Source organism: Cynoglossus semilaevis, chromosome 1 (assembly GCF_000523025.1).
Source record: "Cynoglossus semilaevis isolate Cse_v1.0 chromosome 1, Cse_v1.0, whole genome shotgun sequence".
Classification (NCBI taxonomy): domain Eukaryota; kingdom Metazoa; phylum Chordata; class Actinopteri; order Pleuronectiformes; family Cynoglossidae; genus Cynoglossus; species Cynoglossus semilaevis.
The window spans coordinates 28,077,900-28,097,658 of record NC_024307.1 but is presented as its reverse complement, the minus strand read 5'-3'; the positions used below and the strand labels follow the sequence as shown (position 1 = coordinate 28,097,658).

Below are 19,759 nucleotides of genomic sequence, written 5' to 3'. Positions count from 1 at the left end.
TGAAAGTCGCAGTCACCGAAGGGTTAGATTTTATTTTCACACAATCACATATGGCTAGCCAAACAACAATCTAGTTACACCTAAAAAAAATAAACAAACTAAAATAGCTAAAAGTTAGCTCAAAAGACGTTTGTTAGCCAACAAGATCTAAAAAAGATGTAAACCTTAACCAAAAACCTGAAAGTTAGCAAAAAGATACAACTGGCAACTGGATATTGGCTGGAGGATATTATTTAAGTTTGTTTTTTTTAAACTTTTAACATGAAGTGAGAAAAGCTAAATGTTGTTTTTACTGTGTGTGTATGTGAGAGCGAGAGATATTCCTGTGATGCTGCTGTTTCCTCCCCAAGCTAAAAAAGGAACACAACACACACAGACACACACTGTGACCACAGAGAGGACACACCCTCTCAGCACACACTGCCGTCTCTGTCTAATGATACTTTTAGGTTTTAACAGGGAGACGTGGAGAAGAGGAGAGGACGAAGCAGAGCAGAAAAAGTAAGAGAAAAGGAGCAGCAACAGAAGAGTCAGAGGAAGTCAATTTAACAGCAGCTCTGTTATTACACAAACACACGTTACCACACACACACACACACATTACTTCAACCTCTTTAAATCTCCTTATAAGTTGCTCTGAAAGATTTCTTTCATCAATTCTTCCTTTAAGGAAAAAAAGTATTCATTTGTGTTTAAAGAGGGGAGAAAAAAACCAAGCATTTTCCAGTGGACCAGCCTCTGAGTTGAAATCACTGACTTTCTCTAGTGACATAGGTCACTCCTGAACTGTTCTGTTGGTAAACAATGAGATGGCGTTAAAATCAGCGTCATCTAAATATTTGTGATGTTGCCAGGTAAATTTTCACCAAACCTTTGTTCAAATGTCTCTCTTTCAGCTTTATTCATGAGGGAAACCCTGTGACTGTTGAGGGTCACATGTCATTGTTTTATTATGATGGAGACACAGACTCCGCCCACAGACGTCTGGACTGAGCTGATAATCACACACTCGGACCACAAGCCTCGTCTCTTCAGGCCTGAGCGTGATGACTGTGAAAATTAGAGACACGAGAAGCAGGAGAAGGAGGAAGAGGGGGCCGAGGAGAAAGAGGGGGCCGAGGAGGAAGAGGAGGGCGAGGAGGAAGAGGAGGGCGAGGAGGAGACTCCCTAGTGTTTGATCACGGTTTCTGTGGAGGCTCTCTGTTCTCTCAGCTTCTCCACCAACTGCTGATTTACATTTCCAGGACGTTGCTACACAAAGGAGCGCGGGAAAGTTTAGCTAAAGCTGAAGATATTACCCTCTCAGGGGTTAAAGGTCAGCAGAGACACAGGACATTAAGCCTTAGTGTCCTCTCCCAGGGACGTCAGAGGACATCGGGCCTGTAGGGACTCAGTCAGTCTAAATAAAGCCTGAGAACTAGCAACAAAGATGACAAAATGTTGGTCCAAAAGGACGAGTGAGAGCAGTCAAGGCTAGTTAAAAACATAATAGTTGAAAATAAAAATTGTAGCTAAACGTTGGCATTTTTTTTGGATCAAATAAATGATGTAATGTCTCTAGAGTCTCTCTGGCCTTTGATTCAGTCTCTCTGATGAACTTTCTAGAGCAGTCCACCATCTAGTCTCCGTTTTAGTTGTCTCTGGTCTAATATTTGTTATAGTCCGAGGTCTAGTCTAGATTTGGTCTTTGGTGGAGTCTCTTGTCTAGTCTCGTCGAGTCTCTGATCATCAGTCGGTCCTTATCTCAGGTGTGTCAGCCTGTGGGACTGGCTGCTCCCATTTCTCTCTTTCTCTCTCTCTCTCTCTCTCACACACACACACTCGACCTGTTGTTTGTCTCAGGTGGGTGTGGCTGATGTGAGGGAGAGGCATTAACACACAAACACACACACACACCTGGCAACTGCTACGACAGAGTCTGACACAGTGTGTGCTGGTTTGAACCGACTTCATGGTCTAAAACTAAAACCTGTGACTGTCTCCAGGTCTAGACACTAAAGAGAGACGCCAGTGGAGAACATGGTCCAGTCTGGGGACACTGGAGTCCTGTAAGAGAGTAGACTGTTGACAACAACCTGGAGAACAGGAGGCAAAGACCTGAGTACTGTAGGACCATGGGGTTGTTGATTATAGAGCAAATACAAAGATAGAAATCACTACAGTAAAGTTACAGCAAGTCAGTCTCCAGGTGACTAAAGAAGAACTTGTCAAATCCAGAGAAAGAATGGCTGCCGATTGATGCCTGAGTCACTAGGGCAACGGTTGTGTCAGGGTCAGGTCCAGTTGCTGTGTTTTGGGTCACTTAGCAAGGCACAGAAGTTTGGGACGTGTCTCTGTTGAGTTCCCATGATTTCAAGTCAGAGAAAGTCACTAAGGTAAAGTTTAAAATGAGCATTCATAGTTTCAAATGTCGAGTCCAACTCACTGAGAATATTTCAGGAGGAGTTTTAGTCAAGTTTGCAGGGTATAAGTCTGAGACTAGGTCCAAAACACAAGTGTGAATCCAGTCTGCTCCACGCCTGTGTAATATGTCAGTGTACTTATATTTGTGTATATATATATATATATATATATATATATATATATATATATTATTGCAAAGTCTGTGTGGAGTTCAAAGGTCAACGATATGTCAGTGTGAGGTCACAGACAGAGAACTTGAGCTGTGATGAAATAACAGTTTTGACCATTAACAAAAGTTAATGGTCAAAACTGACCATTAACTTTTAATTAATTTCTTTTAATTAAGGACAAATGAATAGTTTCATCTCTGGTTTCAGACTAAAATCACATTTATCACCTGCAAAGGAACTGCACACGTACGTCAAGAGGTTTATAACAATATAAAGACACAGTAATGTCCATGTGGAGGAACAGCATCAAATCATGGACTGCTCCCTCGACCTACTTTTAGTTTTTTGGATAACATTATCTGTTAACGTACTAATATCTTAGCCTATAAGCATAATTTAAGACAGTATTAGCCACTATAACTCTAAATTGCAACATTTCAGTTAAGTTGAGTTAAGTTAAGTTTCAGTAAAGCATTCCTGGATTTTATTTTGCTATCTTCTTGGCAGCAGTTTGGCTAGCTTTGGGCTATCCTCCAAGTTTAATCTCGGCTAACACTAAACTATTTATTGGCTAACCTTTATCAGTCTTATGGCTACTTAACTTATTTCTAAGTTAATACACTGTTATTACTGAAACTTAAATTTCTCGTGGGCTACAATTCTACCAATTTCCAAGCTAACCTTTACCTCCTGTTTGGTTAAATGTAGTTATGCTATGCTGACTTTCTGTTTTCCTTATTTATTATTTTTATCCACATTTTGACTACCAGTTGTATAAGTGGATTTTTTACTTCTACTTTATTTCAAATTTAAGCTAACATTCAAATGTGCTATTCTTTAAAGAGTTGAGTTAAACCATATTTTGGTTTTAATAAGAAGTCAAAGAATAATTCTAATACTTTTTAATACGTTTTTTTTTTACCAAAACGCCATGTTAACATATATTTGTTCTCCCAAGAGTCGGTTAATCGCTATGACGAAGACAGTTTTGGTCGATAACAGACTTCAACGCGAACAAGGATAATCAGTTAAAGTGTCGTTAATAACTGTGGTATTACAGTGGTAAACACTGACTCTTTTAATCCGCGGCCATTTTCCTCCCAGCCTTTGCACCTTTGCTCTTACCTGCATACCAGGAACTTCCATGGTTTCACAGAGAGTCTGAACTCACTCTTCTTCTTCTTCCTCCTCTCCTCCTCCTCCTCTCTACTCCCCGTATTCTCTTTTTCTCCTTTTTCTTGTTTTTTCCTATTCCTGTGCTATTAATCCCACTTTGTAGTTCAACAGAGATGACAGTCCAGCAAAAGTTCGACGAAGACTGAAGTTATTCCGACTGTAGGGTAGAGACACGGACAAACTGAGGAAACCAGCGAACTACAATCATACGCACACGCACGAGCACACGTACTGACACTGTGTGAGAGATAGATGACGTATGGCCCGCCCATCTGAAGGAGGAGTCACAGGATTTCACTGACGGGTGTTTACTGCCTCCTGCTGGTCGTATACTTTCTCTTATACTGCCTCCTGCTGGTCTTATACTGTTTCTGCTTCTCTCTCCACTCTTACACCAGAATTCATGAGGGAAATCAACGACTTTATCTGACAGACTAAAGTCAATTTATTTTAATTTACTTCAAAGGTTTGACATTTGAGTACAGACGAGGAATGAAAAGTAATAATTAATTTGTTTAATTATTAAATAAATAAAGCTATAATTCTGATGGAAAAATGTTCCAAAAAATTCCAGAGAGAAACTACCGACAAAGCAAAGAGCCCCAACACAAGTTCAAGTTCATTTTATTACTAATTATTAGTTTAATTATTAAAAAATAAATAGAAAAAAACCCCCAACTAATTAACTCCCTCTTTCGGTCTCTGTGAAAAAAAAAACCCGACTAATTAACTCCCTCTTTCGGTCTCTGATTCTGTCACTGACGTCATGCGGAAAGACGCACACAAGTGGGCGGGGCCTGTAGCAAGATGGCGTCCTTACGCTGTAGACGAGACCCGTGCGGCGTCATCTGCCTGATTTTGACTTATTTTAGCGTATTCTACGCGGACTATGTGGTCATTCAGTATGTCCTTATTCCCACCTACACGGGAAGGTGAGTGTTTCTGTTTCAATATATGTTTTAACGGCTGAAAAGCCCTAAAACATGGCGCCTGCACCTGTCTCCATTCATATGCCTGCTCTGACAGGAGATGTGGGTTTTCTCTGATGACGCCAAACAAAACCGCGATTTTGACAGTGACGTCAGTTGTTTTAATTACATGTTTGCCTTAAAGAGATTTTAGATGACGCGATGATTTGTGTTTACTTGTTGACGCATCAAAACAGTGAGCCTGCGCCCCTGCTCAGACACAATTCAAGAAATCCTATCAAGATAAAAAAATAAATTAATTAAATGATAACATTTTCTTCTCCAACTTTAGCCACCGCGTTCATTAAATAAACCAGAACTAATCCTTTGTTCAGCTGAAAATTTTAAAGCACATTAGACAAGTTTTCGTTTGAAACTCAATCACTTTTCGGAAGTAGTTTATGTCTTGTATTTCCTACTGGAAGAACAGGTTAGACGTCTTGTTACTTTTTAAACGTTGAAATCTTCAAATTCGACATCTATTCTAAAATATTTTTCAACACACCCACACTTTGTGTAAACAGACAATGAATTTGTCCTTTTATTGCTGTGTATGTGATCATTAAAAATGTTATATATAAATATGTATGTTAATATGTTTAAGAATGTTGTTTATATTAATTACATAGTTGAATATATATAAATATAAATCATTAATGTGTGGCTGGATGTTGTATTGTTGTGTGTGTGTGTGTGTGTATCTGTCAGTGTGTGGTGCTCTCTACATGGATCCGTCTTTAACCTGATCCTGCTGCTCCTCCTGGCCTGTCACTCCAAAGCGGTCTTCTCTGATCCTGGTCAGTTCATTTTTCTTGCTCTCTCATTGAACAAACTTAAACATACACAGACACACACTCACAGACAGCCCCCCCCACATACAGTCAGTGAAGACGACTGTTAGAGAGGTGTTCTGCTTGGTGTACTTGTGTTGCAGGAATGGTTCCCCTTCCAGACACAGCCATCGACTTCTCGGACCTTCGCTCACAGTCATCTCGAATAAGCGAGCGAGTGAGTCACACGCTTCACTTCCAGATTTCCTTTTGACTCCTCACATGACACCGTTCATTTGGTCTACACATAACTGAGGCCAAATAACAGTCTGTCATCAACGTGTTAACGTGTTGTTACTGTATTTCTTTGTGTCTACTGTTTGTGTGTATTTGTCTATATATGTTTGTGAGTTCATTGGCTGTGTGTGTGTCTGTGTGTCTGTGTGCATGTAAAGATGACATTAAACCATCTTATATAAAATCAATTAATATTTAATGAATAGTTTATCAGATTGTATGTGAGGGTAATAAAGCTGTCATGTATAAACATGACAGCTTTAAAAGCTTTAAAAAAAAGAAGCTTTTTTAAAAAAAGCTTTAAAAGACAGTGACGGTGTGTGTTCTTCTGGACCGTCCCATCAGGGCTGTGAAGGCTGGACCGTCTGTAGTCGCTGTGAAACCTACAGACCTCCCAGGGCTCATCACTGCCGTGTCTGTCAGAGGTGTATACGACGTATGGACCATCACTGTCCATGGTGAGGACTCCTGCTCCAAACCTCTGTCTCGTCTGTCTCTGAGTGGTGTCTCTGATTCTGAGTCCTGTTTTTCAGGATTAATAACTGTGTCGGGGAGTTAAACCAGAAGTATTTCATCCAGTTCCTCTTCTACACTGGTGAGTTTCCTCTTTGTCTCCTAAAGGTTCAATATTTGTGTAAATCTCAAAAGTACATAAGGAGTATATTTAGCTTAAAAAATTAGCTTTGTTTTTTTATACCAAATATTTTATACCAAATGATCACATTGAATGAAACGATGCAGAGTATCTTTCAACAAAAGCCTCCATCACTAGGTTTTGTTATTTCACTTTTTGTTCAGGTTTAGCGCAGTGACAATAATTGACCACAGGAGGCAGCCGTGTTTCCGGTTTCTCTGTGAATTTAAATCCCTTATTTCTCTATGGACATTTGTGTGAGAGAAATGCCTACTAGAAATATATCTCACAGAAATAACACAAGGTTGTAGCTCAATTAATTTGCCCCTAGAGGGCGACTACATCAGTTTCCAGGTTAGAGTGAAGTTAATGGTATCTGAGGTTGTGTTGATCCTCTTCATGGTTGTTTTAGGAATTGCCAGTCTCTACTCCCTGATGCTCGTTGTGTCTGCTTGGATTTGGAGGATCAGGAACGAGAGAGAAGACGCAGATAAAGAAGGAGAGGAGTCGCCCAGTAAACACCTCATTGTGTGAGTGTCCAGCAGAAACTAGTGGCAGAGTCGAGTCCAACTGAAGACTGTTGTGCACATATTTTGTTTAGATTTAGGAAAGAAGTCGCATATAAGTATCAGTATCAGCTCACTGAACCAAGTCAGTAATGAGTCAGTTCTCAGTCCAACTTCTAACTTCCTGTTTCTTTTAGAGCTCATTACATCATCCTGCTGGTTGAGTCAGTGCTGTTTGGTGTTTTTGTCATGGTCATCTTCTACGATCAGGTACTGACCTGCACACTGGTGCACACTCGACCAACACACACACAGTTCATACAGTCTATACTGCTGAGTGTTTGTTTCTGCAGCTGACGTTTCTCTCCTTTCACTGTTTACTGACCGTCTGTTAAAAAGAGTTTTCTGCTGCTGTCCGTCCCTCAGCTGGTCTCCATTATCACAGACGAGACGCCCATCGAGCACATGAAGAATAGACTGATGATCAAAGACCGAGGAGCTTCTTCTTCCTCATCTTCCTCCTCCTCCTCCTCCTCCTCACAGCCGGCCCATCATTCCTCTCACACACGGAAACCAAAGATTGCTCTGCTGCGGGAGGTGTTTGGAAGAGGTGCGGTCAAACACTGACACTGTGTCTTGGTGCATAAACCCTCAGAAATATGTTTGAGTGAAGAAAGATGATATTGTGAATTTTAAATTACATTTAATTATTTTTCACAGTGAAGCAAAACAATTTCTTATTTTAACTATTTCATTTAGCTATGTTTCTTTTCTCACTACCTTTCATTTTGCTACTTGTTGGCTAACTTAAAGCTAAGTAGCTTAAAGCTAACTTAAAGCTAAGTAGCTTTAAGTTAGTCAGGGAATAGTAAGATGCCTTTTGGTCCACTCAGGTACTTTTTGGCTAATTTTAGGCCAATATTAATTTAATTATTTTATATTATAAGTTTAAATAACTTTTTTCTACTTCAAATTCCCTTAGCTTGGCTTTAACCTTTAAAGGTCACCCTTGAGCTTCTTTTCTGTTACTGTAGCTGTGCAGCTATGTCCAGGCTAACCTTTAGCTTATCTTTTAATCTACGTTTTAAACAGCTTCTGTATTTGACTCATTATGGCTAACTAGTGGAGACCTTTTCGTTTCGTTTTCATTTTTGGTCTGACAGTTGTTATGCAGCTCATGTTTATTTAACCTTCCGACTAAATGTACGGTCATTTTACATAATAATCATTTAAATAATATACAAATAAGAAAAAGACTGAAGAAGCTGATTGGCTGCACCTTCTCCACAGGTTCAGTGTTTTGTTGGCTTCTTCCTCTTCACTCCAACCCTCCATCCGTCGGAGGCATCTCCTACTCTGCCCTGCCTGACTACGATGTCTGAGCTCCACAGAGTACCACAAAGGTTTACCCTGTGTGTGTGTGTGTGTGTGTGAGTGACTTTCTACAGATACGGTGTGTATATATATATGTGTGTGTGTGTGTCCTGTGAAAAGTGTTTCAACGACCAGCATCAGTTTGTTTTTTAAACAATCTTTTTTGTATATAACACTGATTGAAGTGTATCATCTTCAGAGGTTTTTCTGAAGCTGGTTCATTTCACAGCCCTGCTGCAGATTGGAGATAAAGACTTTGATTTTAAAACAATTTCACAGATTCATATGATAAACTACAAACATATTTTGTTCACTCTACATAGTTGAATCTGGCTGTAAATTGACCATTCAGTGAATATTTTCCATAGTGATTAGTGGTACATGAGCCCTGATGGTTCAACATGGAGGGATTCAAGCCTGTTGTGTTTTATTTACCTGTATATTTGGTTTTTGTTTTATAACAATGGTGCATTTAAAGGGATTTTTTTGTCTCAATAGTATTTAAGCTAGGTGGCGCTGTGGCACATGCATTTTCTCTTGAGACTTTTTTTGTCTGTGAAACACAAACAACTTACTGAAACGTAAATACTGAAAGTAACGGTGACCAAGGATGACCGAGACCAAGATATTGTTTTGTGCAGTTTTGTTTTAATGATTTTCGTTTTCTTCCTGATCTATGTCCAAAACACAGCTTTAACAGCTTGGCACTGATTTCCCCCTCCTGATCTCTGATGATTTTGATGATGCAATTTTCCCAAATGTTTATCAGAACTAAAGGAATACTTTTTGGTAGCGATCCTGGGATCAGACCCAGAAATAATCGTCAACCTCAGTGAATATTGGCCCACTCTCATTTTTCTCATTTTGTAAATTATTCGTTTATTTTAACGTTAGCATTAATGATGTTGTCTGTCCATCTTTGGCAGGAAAATGTGTGGGTCATGTGATTTTTGTCCACAGATTATTATTTGTATTTATTTTTGCCATGAAAGAATTCGAACTGTTTACTGATCTACAACACACTAGAACTCAGCTTCACTACTGGGTTCTGCTTCAGCTGAAGGACGTTCTTGTTAAATTATTGTTATTTCTGTTCACTCTTTACTACATGTACAGTACATTTGTGTGTATTTTTTATACTATGACCAGTGAAGTTGCCTTTTTTAAAAATTGATTAACTGTCAAATTTGCAGCTTTAATAATTTAATATTTAAAATGTAAATATCAGGTGTGTAAAGGTAAAGCACAATTTTTATAAACAACTTCCATTATAATTTAGATAGAACGACAAAGTGAAGTACTGCAATTTACTCAAAAGTATTCAAAACTCTGGTCAATTCATGAACTCAAAGTTCATGCTATGGATGGTTCCATGAACGACATGCACCTCCACAAGGGGTTTATAGTATAAGGTAGAAAAAAAACCTCTGACTTTCTATGACCCAAAACAGTTCCAGCTCTATAAGTGGGACTGTCTGGGAGAACTGTGGGTTGAGTTTGCAGGATGCAGCCTCCACATTTGATTTTTAGTCCCCAGATAAATGTTGACTAATGGAACAGTCAAAATAAAAGTCACACCAAGATCAAATGTTAAGTTGTTACAAACCTAAGTGTTGTTAGTTTTTCCATCACAGAACAACTTTTCAGTATTGTGTGGAGAGTTGAAGGCAGCTTCACCACTGTTTGTTTTAATTGTAAAGAAAAGTTTTATATCGACAATGTGCAATTTTCCAGACGGGAGGGAAACTGAACGCTGAGTTACTTGACTTTATTGTTTTGGTTTATTTTTTTTCTTCCTAAACTTCACTGTCAAACCAATACCAGCTGTGGAATCGAATCCCTGGACCCTGACTAAACCCCTGTGGACAAACAGGAAACTACACCACTGTCACACTGGACTCTCTCTCCTGCAGAGATTAGTACCAGGAATATGGACAGCACCACAAACTACGAACAATACCAGAGAGTAATTATCTTTTTACTTCAAAGGAGCCCAGACAGATCTAGAGCCTGGAGCAGGAGGAACTTGAATGGGCAAAGTTATATCAGTACCAGGGACTGTTTTTCCCCTGCAGGTACTTTTACCAGTAACTGTGTCTTTTCACTCTAGGAACTAGTTTCAGAACTGGGAATTAAGAAGTGTATCAGGAATGGTTTGTAAATTTGCTGCAGGTGTTGCAGTACCAAAGACGTCCAGAGGAGTTTAGGCTAGTGCCGTGAGCCTGAGAACCCACGGCTACTGTACTCGCTGAATGTTCTGTTTCTGGAGCTGGGACTTTTTTGGGGGTGCTCCTCAACCTTACTAGTACTTTCAGTACCTGGTCACTGCAGTTGAAAACCAAACAGTTCTGTGTGCTCTTCCAGGTTCTCAGCACTAGTCCCTTCAGTGAGAACTGAAAATAGTTCTTGAACAAATGTTACAAAGATGAAAACGGTCTGTTTTTGAAGTCTCGTTGAGAAAACCTGAGCATTTTCATCCTAGAGCGGTTTTCTCTCACAAACAAGTGAAAACAGAATTTTATTATCAGTTGTTTTGTTGAAAAATGTTTACACTCTGACGATAAACTGTGTTTTTAAACTTGGCATCTGCTGCTGCTCCTCAACCGGAAGTAAAAGTGACGTCTTAAAATGTCTTTTTCTGTCAGTGTTTCCTGAACTTTGACTCTTGTCTTTAATTCTCTGGTTTCTCTGTGGTTTGAGGTTCAAGAAAAAAAACCACAAACATTGTTCCAGTTTTTATGTTTTATTTTAAACTCAGTACAACAAATATACAAAAATATAAACACTGTATATAAAAATAAGTATTTATTAACGTTTTCTTAACTCATGCACACTCTATTAAGGCTATTTTAGGCTATTGATACCATAGGTAGCTACAGTAACATGTATCTACTTGTACTACATTGTAGCTAACCCATTAGCCATTAGTGCTATGTTCAATTAATTAATGCTGCCTCTCGTGGCAGCCTGTGTTGGTTTCAAAGACTGACACTAAATGTATCCATTATTATTATTATTATTGTTATTATTATTATTATTATTATTATTATTATACCACATTAACTAAGACTAGGTTGACACCAGATGGAGTGCCATAACTGACCAGTCCTTCCTTAACCTAAAAAAACAAACAAACAAAAAACAGTTGAAACATGCTTTCAGACAAACCTTTTATCTATTTTAGATAGATTTTTAGTGATGCACCAAAATTATAAATGTTTTGTAGAAACTGAAAACGAAAATGGGTTCTCTGCATCTGTGGCGGCCTGGATCTTTTCCGGCGCACGCTGCTTTATACAAGTAATAATCTTTATAATGCAGATCAAGTACAGTCGTGATGGTGTGTGGTGATCTGATTAGATCTCACCGGTTTTTGCTGTCGTCATCACAACATCCTGTTTAGGTCGTGTTGTGTGTTAAAAGTCTGACGACCGAAAACTGACAATGCACTTTTGGGGCCTTTTTGACAGAAATTTCTTGGTAGCAGAATATTCGGTTCAACCCTAATTTTTTTATATTTAAGTCAATTTAGCTGCTAATGTTGCTCATGTCACACTCGTCATGGCCATTTTTGGCTAATGTATAAGTAACTCTATACTGTTCATTGACGTTTTCAGCGCCACCAGATGATGATGAAGATGAAGGCACTGACCTGGGGGAGGACGACGTTCTTGATCTCCTCAACGGTCAGTGACCCGGCAGAGGAAATCCTCACCCTCATACGCAGAACAACTGGAAACACATGAATGTTGACATTTAAAGGTGGCCATTGGTAGAAGTCTGGAGTAATGCAGCAGCTCATCCATCTGTACAGGCCCCTCACTGCTCCAGAGTTACAGACAGTGGAAATTGTGCGAGTCACTAGACTAAAGGTGTGTGTCCTAAACTGCTTGCTTTGAATTACACTCAGTTTGTCGGAGCGAGTTTAGTACCCCTCTGTCAGCCAGGGCTCAGAACTGGAGTTCTTTAAGAAATGAGAGCCCCCCCATCCCAACAACCAGGAACATACACTCTTCTATGGCCTGATCTCGCCACATGCAGCCAAGAAAGGATAATGCAGCGCAACAGAGATCAGAGATGGTCAACTACTAATATTATTATTATTATTGTTCCTTTTTTTGGAAAGAATAAGAATAGATTGTAATTGTAAGAATAGAACCTGAGAACGAGAAATCTGCTGAGGTGTGACGTGGTGAGAAGGTCATACAGTACCTTTTACTGTGCTGCTGGGCGTAGGTGTTGTGGTTACCACAGGGGGGGGTCCAGGTGGTGTTGGAGTTATAGTGGTTGTTGTTGGTCGTGTTGTAGTTTTAGTGGTTGTTGGGGTTGTTGTTTTTGTGGTTGTTGGGGTTGTTGTTTTTGTGGTTGTTGGGGTTGTTGTTTTAGTGGTTTTTGGTGTTGTTATTGTGGTTGTTGTTGGTGTTGTGGTTTTAGTGGTTGTTGGGGTTGTTGTTTTTGTGGTTGTTGGGGTTGTTGTTTTAGTGGTTTTTGGTGTTGTTATTGTGGTTGTTGTTGGTGTTGTTGTTATAGTGGTTTTTGGTGTTGTTTTTGTGGTTGTTGTTGGTGTTGTGGTTTTAGTGGTTGTTGGGGTTGTTGTTTTTGTGGTTGTTGGGGTTGTTGTTTTTGTGGTTGTTGGGGTTGTTGTTTTAGTGGTTTTTGGTGTTGTTATTGTGGTTGTTGTTGGTGTTGTAGTTATAGTGGTTGTTGGTGTTGTGGTTGTTGTTGGTGGTGTTGTAGTTATAGTGGTTGTTGGAGTTATAGTGGTTGTTGGTGTTGTGGTTGTTGTTGGTGGTGTTGTAGTTATAGTGGTTGTTGGGGTTGTTGTTATTGTGGTTGTTGGGGTTGTTGTTTTAGTGGTTTTTGGTGTTGTTATTGTGGTTGTTGTTGGTGTTGTTGTTATAGTGGTTGTTGGTGTTGTTGTAGTTAAAGTGGTGGTCGGTGTTGTTGTTGTCATAGTGGTTGTTGGTGTTGTTGTTATAGTGGTTATTGGTGTTGTTATTGTGGTTGTTGTTGGTGTTGTTGTTATAGTGGTTTTTGGTGTTGTTTTTGTGGTTGTTGTTGGTGTTGTAGTTTTAGTGGTTGTTGGTGTTGTTGTTTTTTGGGTTGTTGGTGTTGTTGTTGTTTTTGTGGTTGTTGGGGTTGTTGTTTTTGTGGTTGTTGGGGTTGTTGTTTTAGTGGTTTTTGGTGTTGTTATTGTGGTTGTTGTTGGTGTTGTTGTTATAGTGGTTGTTGGTGTTGTTGTTTTTTGGGTTGTTGGTGTTGTTGTTGTTTTTGTGGTTGTTGGGGTTGTTGTTTTAGTGGTTTTTGGTGTTGTTATTGTGGTTGTTGTTGGTGTTGTGGTTTTAGTGGTTGTTGGGGTTGTTGTTTTTGTGGTTGTTGGGGTTGTTGTTTTAGTGGTTTTTGGTGTTGTTATTGTGGTTGTTGTTGGTGTTGTAGTTATAGGGGTTGTTGGTGTTGTTGTTGTTTTTGTGGTTGTTGGGGTTGTTGTTTTAGTGGTTTTTGGTGTTGTTATTGTGGTTGTTGTTGGTGTTGTAGTTATAGTGGTTGTTGTTGGTGTTGTAGTTCCTTCTGTACTGGTCGGAGTTGCGGGTGTTGTTGGTATGATACTGCTGACCTCAGATACAGGTGAGATTTGTGTCACTGCAGTTGTAGATTCTAAAAAAAACAAGGAAATTGACAGGTTTTATTGTGGCAAAAACAAAAAATAAACCTTTGTGGCAAAAGCAAAAAAGCAAAAGCAGAAACTTCTCACCAATTGTTACGTTGACATTGACAATGACACATCTCATCTCAGAATGATACTTGGTGGCGCTGTGGGATGAAATGGAAGCAGTCTGTATTAAACCAAACAGTTCCAGCGGTTTATGTTAGCTCTGCTTCTTCTGAAGTTAATAGTCAGAAGAATGAGTGAAGTACTGACTTATTTACTCCCTGGACAACAAAACAGATGGGATGGTGTTCTCCACCTTCAATGAAAGATGGAGTCCAGCTCAGGATGAACTCCCCTGGTGCTGACATGGCCTGGTTGATGTTGAACGGCCCACTGAACAGCAGCTCTAAGATCCTTACACAACAGGAAGTGATGGGGCTTAGATGCTTTTCAATCCACCTTACTAAGTAGACGTTAATATAGTCTGAGGATGATGTGGGCAAAGAGCGACTATGAGACTGAATAAATTAATAAACATTTAGTTTAACAAAAAAGTCATAAATAAATTGACTTATCAGCACTCTCCGTTGACTCACGTAGACATGTTTGATTCGGCCTTGATCCTGATCTCAATGGTCTGGCCAACAGAGGTGTTAAACTGAGCTCTGTTGGCTGGTGTGGGAGACAGAAACCCAGGTAAGTAAAGCCCTTCTGTGCAGGATGGCACTGCAGGATCAACTGCAATAAAAACATGAATATGAATAAATACTAGCACATAATCCTAGTAGTACCACATCGTCTGTCGTCTCTGACTTTGACTGAGGGACATCTCACCTTGAAAGGTAAACTGGACAGGAATTTCACTGATATTACTGTTGGAGTCTAGTAGGACAGGCCCAAAATCAGTGGTTATGGTGATATCTTGCCTTGGGGAGTCCAACATCATCAGCTGGACTGCATACAGCCCCTCAGCACTGCTGTTGGTGCCACTGAAGGACAAGCCACATGACTCCTAAAAGATGAGATGAGATGATGAGGATCCTCAGGAGTGGAGCAGGTCATGGGTTAAAAAAAGCTCATGAACTGGCTTTTGCTGACCTGTGTGAGGTGGAGAACGGACGGCTGTGTGCAGAGGTCACACTCATTACTCTCTTCTGTGCCATATCTGCATTTCACCACATCTCCCTCAGGGTCGAATGCTAACAGGCTAATATGTCTGGGACAATTTGAAGGAACTCTGAGGAAAAACATTAAGAGAAACCAGTGTGTTTACAGTTCTTTAATCTTAAGAAATAGCATGACATTTGTGGAACCTAACAATGTGGCGAGACTAGTAGTAACAGGTACTGGTGGGTAAGGTTGTTGGACCTAGACTGTTACGTTCTATCTCACCTGGGGAGAGGTCATAGTCACTCTGAGACGTCACAAGCAGTGAGAAGATCGCTGAATACATCGCTGCTTTATAATTTACAGAACATGGACGTGGCCAACAATGAGGATGCTTTCTTTAAACAGAGCAGAGGTCTTAACAGGTCTTACCTCAGGACTGGCAGCGTGGTGGTTTGAGGTGATTTGTTGATTTTTCCTGTGTCAGATCGTGTGTTCAAATCCACCAGTGTCAAGGCTCGGAATGTGTCAACACCGTTGTTGTTACTTATCCAGGCACTGCCGTTCATTCTGTGTTGACCATAGACAGCAACGTGTGATTAAGTCAGCGACATCAACTTTGGAAGGAAGTCTGTTGCCAAAGCTTTGGAGAGTGGAATTTCAGCCTACCACTGCACCAGCAGCTGTCAGCTAACATGTACTGTGTCCAGTAACAAAGGGAAGCACCAACCTTTACAATAACAGCTAAACCCCGCTGTAGTTTGACGCAGAAAGTAATTTGGTATTTGGTACCGACTGACCTGTGTGACAACATTCATAGGAATGTTGGGTGTGACATCGAAGTTGATTTCAGTGGTTGTTGAATAATACTTTAATTACTCGTAAGCAATAGTTCCAGTCTGTAGATGTTTTCAGTGCAAAGTAAAAACAATAAAAGATAATAATTCTGATTTGTTATAAGTATATGCATAATAAGCATATGACATACGGCAAAATTCAGCATATGCCTACAATGCCCACAAATGCCACTAGTGGTCCTTGTACTACATGTTGGGAGTGACTGCTCTTAAGTATTATTTTTTGGAAAGCTGCTTGTATTTTCTACCCATCTATATACCTCCACCCAAATGTAAATGTATACCTCCATGTACGTTTCTCTGTATATATAACTTTTCCATTTGTACACAACAAGTCATCCCTACTGGACTACTGCAATATTTTCACTCAATATTGCAGTAGTAATATTATTAATTGTCTGTGTATGTCCGCAGCAGCCAAACACTGCCAAACAAATTCACTGTAGGTGATAAACTGTTGCTTTAGTATAACATGACCAACCTTCATTACAGCTAAACAAATCAAACACCCTAGGACAGTGTGTTCTTTGAATAACTGACCTGAGGATCATAGGGTCAGAGCGAGGCAACGCAGTCAGGACTCCCTCTCTCTGACACCACTGTCCACTGCTCTCACTGAAGACTGTGTTCACCACCAAAGTAATGATCTCACAGTCTTCACAGTTCCAGGAAATTGAGTCATTGCAGCTCTGGAACGTCATCTTGTATCGGAAAACCACCTGCAGTTGAAATGATTAGGAAAGACTTTTCCAAACAATCGCAATGTCTTGTGGTTTTGGCTTAGAGGGACACAGCAACTGCTGGTTCACTTCTGCCTCCTGTGGTCAGTTTGCATAACTAAGGTCAATCTAAAATATATATCTGTTCAAATACGTAGAGATCCCCAAGTAATACATTTGAGTAGATTGCTTATTTCTTTTCAGGCAGAATTTTAAATGAACATTTCAAACAAGTTTATATAGCACTGAGGTCTGTAGAGAAAGTCAGTGATTTAATTTTGGAGTGACACAGGAACGGCTCGTTCACTGCTGCTTAGGGTACAGCAATAGGTTTCAAACAGTGAAGTCACACACACACACAAAAACCACATTTGTAATTAGTGATGCGTGTAGCAGTGGATAAACAAGTGCTGTGTCTCTGCAAAATAAAACCCCTGAGTTTTATTGGACTTTTGTTGGGCATGGTGGAATGAGTGGTTTAAACTTCTTTTGCTTGTCTTAGAATTCTCTTTCATAGTGAACAAACTAAGAGACAGAGGAATAACTGATCTAAGACCAAATCATAAAGATCTCATTCACTGACTCTCTCATTAACACTAACATTAACATCTACACATGACAACCACACTGAACCAGAACAATCCTCAACAATCTTCTTGAAGGAAGTCAAGGGTATTCAGACATTCTATGGTGAAAATATAGCCAAATGTTTGACAACAGAATTCATTTGCTGTATTTCTAACAGCATGTCCAAAATTAAACGTACCGTGATGTTTCCATTATTGATCGTCTTGGGGTCAAATGTCATCACAGTCCCAAAGAATGGAGTCCCCTGATTGTTGCCGATGGCCATCAGAAGCAGAAAGAGCGTGAGTGTCATGTTCTTGGCTTAGACAGTAAATGACCCAGACGTTTACATTCATTTCACACCACACAAAGAGAAACTGACGGTGGTGCTGGTATGAGGAAATAACGCAGAGATAAACATCAGCTGCAGTGCTGGTTATGAATTGTTCAGTGAATGTATTTTAGGTATGAAGTTTAAAACTAATAAAAACGACTATTGTCTCGTGTGTCTTATTAGACTCTGCAATATCATAAAAATCTGTCCAATACTTTATTTAAAGTGAGAGATTGAAAGACTCAGTGTCCCAGTCCACACCAAAGTCCATAAAGAAAATCAGTGATTTTAGCTTAGAGGGACACAGCGACTGCGGGCTCACTTCTGCCTCATGTGGTCAGTATGCATAACAACTTTAAAAACTAATACTTCTATACTTCTACTCAAGTGGAAATTTGGAAAAAGTGAAAGTGGAAAAAGTGAATACTGTATACTGGAGAATTATTTAACATAAGCTTACTTTCACTCAAGTACGTAGTTAGTGTACTTAATTCACCACTGACAGGAACACATTAGCCGTTCAGCCACTGCTAGTTTTTCTATGGAATTTGACACCGGAGAGTGGACTGTTTTTCCCATTCGTGGGTGACGTTAACAGCCTTGGCCACAAGAGGGCAATGCGAACGAAGACATAGAAAACGTAAAAAATGAAACATTTTAAATTAATGTTTATTTCATTTACTTAAATGTTTTTACATAACAAACTGAACTGTTAATTTTTCGTTAAAAAACCCACATTTCTCCACATTTAACACAAAGGGAGATAAAAGAGGATGAAGAAAGAATCTGACCTTAAAAACTTAAAAATTCTTAATATATACCACAATTTCATTACTAAATAACAGCTCAATAAGGTAAAATAAAATAAATAAATAAAAACCAGAATACAAGAGAGGCGCTGGCAGCCTCTACACAGTCAGAGCACCTTCACAGAGGTGAGTGAGAACAATGGAACCTCCCTCCCTATCAGTAGAACACGAATCTGTAACAGAAAACAGAGTGAGTTTTTACCATGATTTTAGATCTCAAACATATATATTAAAAAAATCAACACAGAGTGAGTTCAGGACAAAAAACAACTAAAGGGTTAAAATGACTCAAGCTAGAACTAGTGCCTCTTTTAGCATCACTGTTAATCAGTTCAGAGCAGTGTGAAGAACTTTAGGACAATGTTTGACTGGTGCTAGTTATTAACCAGTTGGTCTTAAGCTATTTATGGACTGACTTTTAGAAATAATAGCTAACATTCTTCCTCTACTTTTAAGCAATAACCTTGGCTGTCTTTTATCCATTTGTCCACTGTTTACCTAATTTCACAACCTTCTTATTTTGGCTGTTGTCAGTCACTGTTAATAATACCTAGACTAAAAGTTATTACCATTTGTCAATAATTTGGACAACTATCTAACCCATTTATTGCAATCTCAAAAACGATAAAGTTAAAAAGGTGAACGCACCCACTGTAAGACCTCAGTGCTGATGTCATCATCAGACAGCAGACCTTCAGAGGAGACCCTCACCTTCATACGTAGGACCACTAGGATGATAAGGATCAGATGTTTGAAGGCTGACCTGACTCACAGACCAGTACAACCGCAGGTCAGGTGAACCTGCTTGCTGTTTTTAGGCCACAAGTGTCACGTCAACAAATGGCAGGTAGAGATTTGAAGCAGTGGAAAAATGGCAAATATTAGCATGATGAGTGGTGTAGATAGCTTACCTTGTTCTGTTCTTCCAGGCATTGTTGCTAGGGCTCTAGGTGTAGTGGTGGAGAAAGGTCCAGATGTTCCTGGACTGGTGCCTGTAGAGGTGACCTTAGTGCTACCTTCGTCTGTGGTAGAAGTAGTGGTTGTTGCTGGTGGAGTAGTTCTCTCTGTAGTAGTTGTGGTATTTGGGTTTGGTGTCGTGGTAATTGTTGATGGTGTAGTTCTTGTACTTGTAGTCACTGGTGTTGGTGTTGTTGTGGTTGTTGATGTTGTTCTTTCTGTAGTAGTTGTAGTCATTGGTGTTGTTGTGGTTGGTGGTGGTGTTCTTTCTGTAGTAGGTGTAGTCATTGGTGTTGTTGTGGTTGGTGGTGGTGTTCTTTCTGTAGTAGGTGTAGTCATTGGTGTTGTTGTGGTTGGTGGTGGTGTTCTTTCTGTAGTAGGTGTAGTCATTGGTGTTGTTGTGGTTGTTGATGGTGTTGTTCTCTCTGTAGTAGTTGTAGTCACTGGTGTTGGTGTTGTTG

The 19,759-nt window shown here is 39.7% G+C and overlaps 2 protein-coding genes and 1 long non-coding RNA gene across 3 annotated transcripts in view; 1 reads left to right on the top strand and 2 right to left on the bottom strand.

Annotated features, from left to right (window-relative positions):
* Positions 1-3,984, bottom strand: part of LOC103388902 (serine/threonine-protein kinase 26-like) — a 12,080-nt gene extending 8,096 nt beyond the window's left edge. Inside the window, exon 1 of the mRNA XM_008324114.3 lies at positions 3,699-3,984. Within this exon, the coding sequence (XP_008322336.1) occupies positions 3,699-3,719 (21 nt within the window). The 5' untranslated portion in view covers positions 3,720-3,984. The remainder of the gene's footprint in view (positions 1-3,698) is intronic.
* A 509-nt stretch (positions 3,985-4,493) lies between these two features.
* Positions 4,494-10,931, top strand: LOC103388909 (palmitoyltransferase ZDHHC3). Its single transcript, XM_008324131.3, has 9 exons — positions 4,494-4,681; positions 5,426-5,514; positions 5,652-5,725; positions 6,130-6,242; positions 6,318-6,379; positions 6,831-6,948; positions 7,122-7,194; positions 7,351-7,534; positions 8,215-10,931. Exons 1-9 carry the CDS (start codon positions 4,557-4,559, stop codon positions 8,304-8,306), a joined length of 930 nt encoding a protein of 309 aa, XP_008322353.1. The 5' UTR covers positions 4,494-4,556; the 3' UTR covers positions 8,307-10,931.
* Positions 10,932-13,807: 2,876 nt separating this feature from the next.
* On the bottom strand, positions 13,808-16,132 carry LOC112487780 (uncharacterized). The gene is made up of 4 exons (XR_003051200.1): positions 14,783-16,132; positions 14,219-14,686; positions 14,051-14,109; positions 13,808-13,953 (listed from the first exon to the last, which is right to left on the bottom strand). It is a non-coding gene; the product is annotated as an uncharacterized LOC112487780 (long non-coding RNA).
* Positions 16,133-19,759: the final 3,627 nt, after the last annotated feature.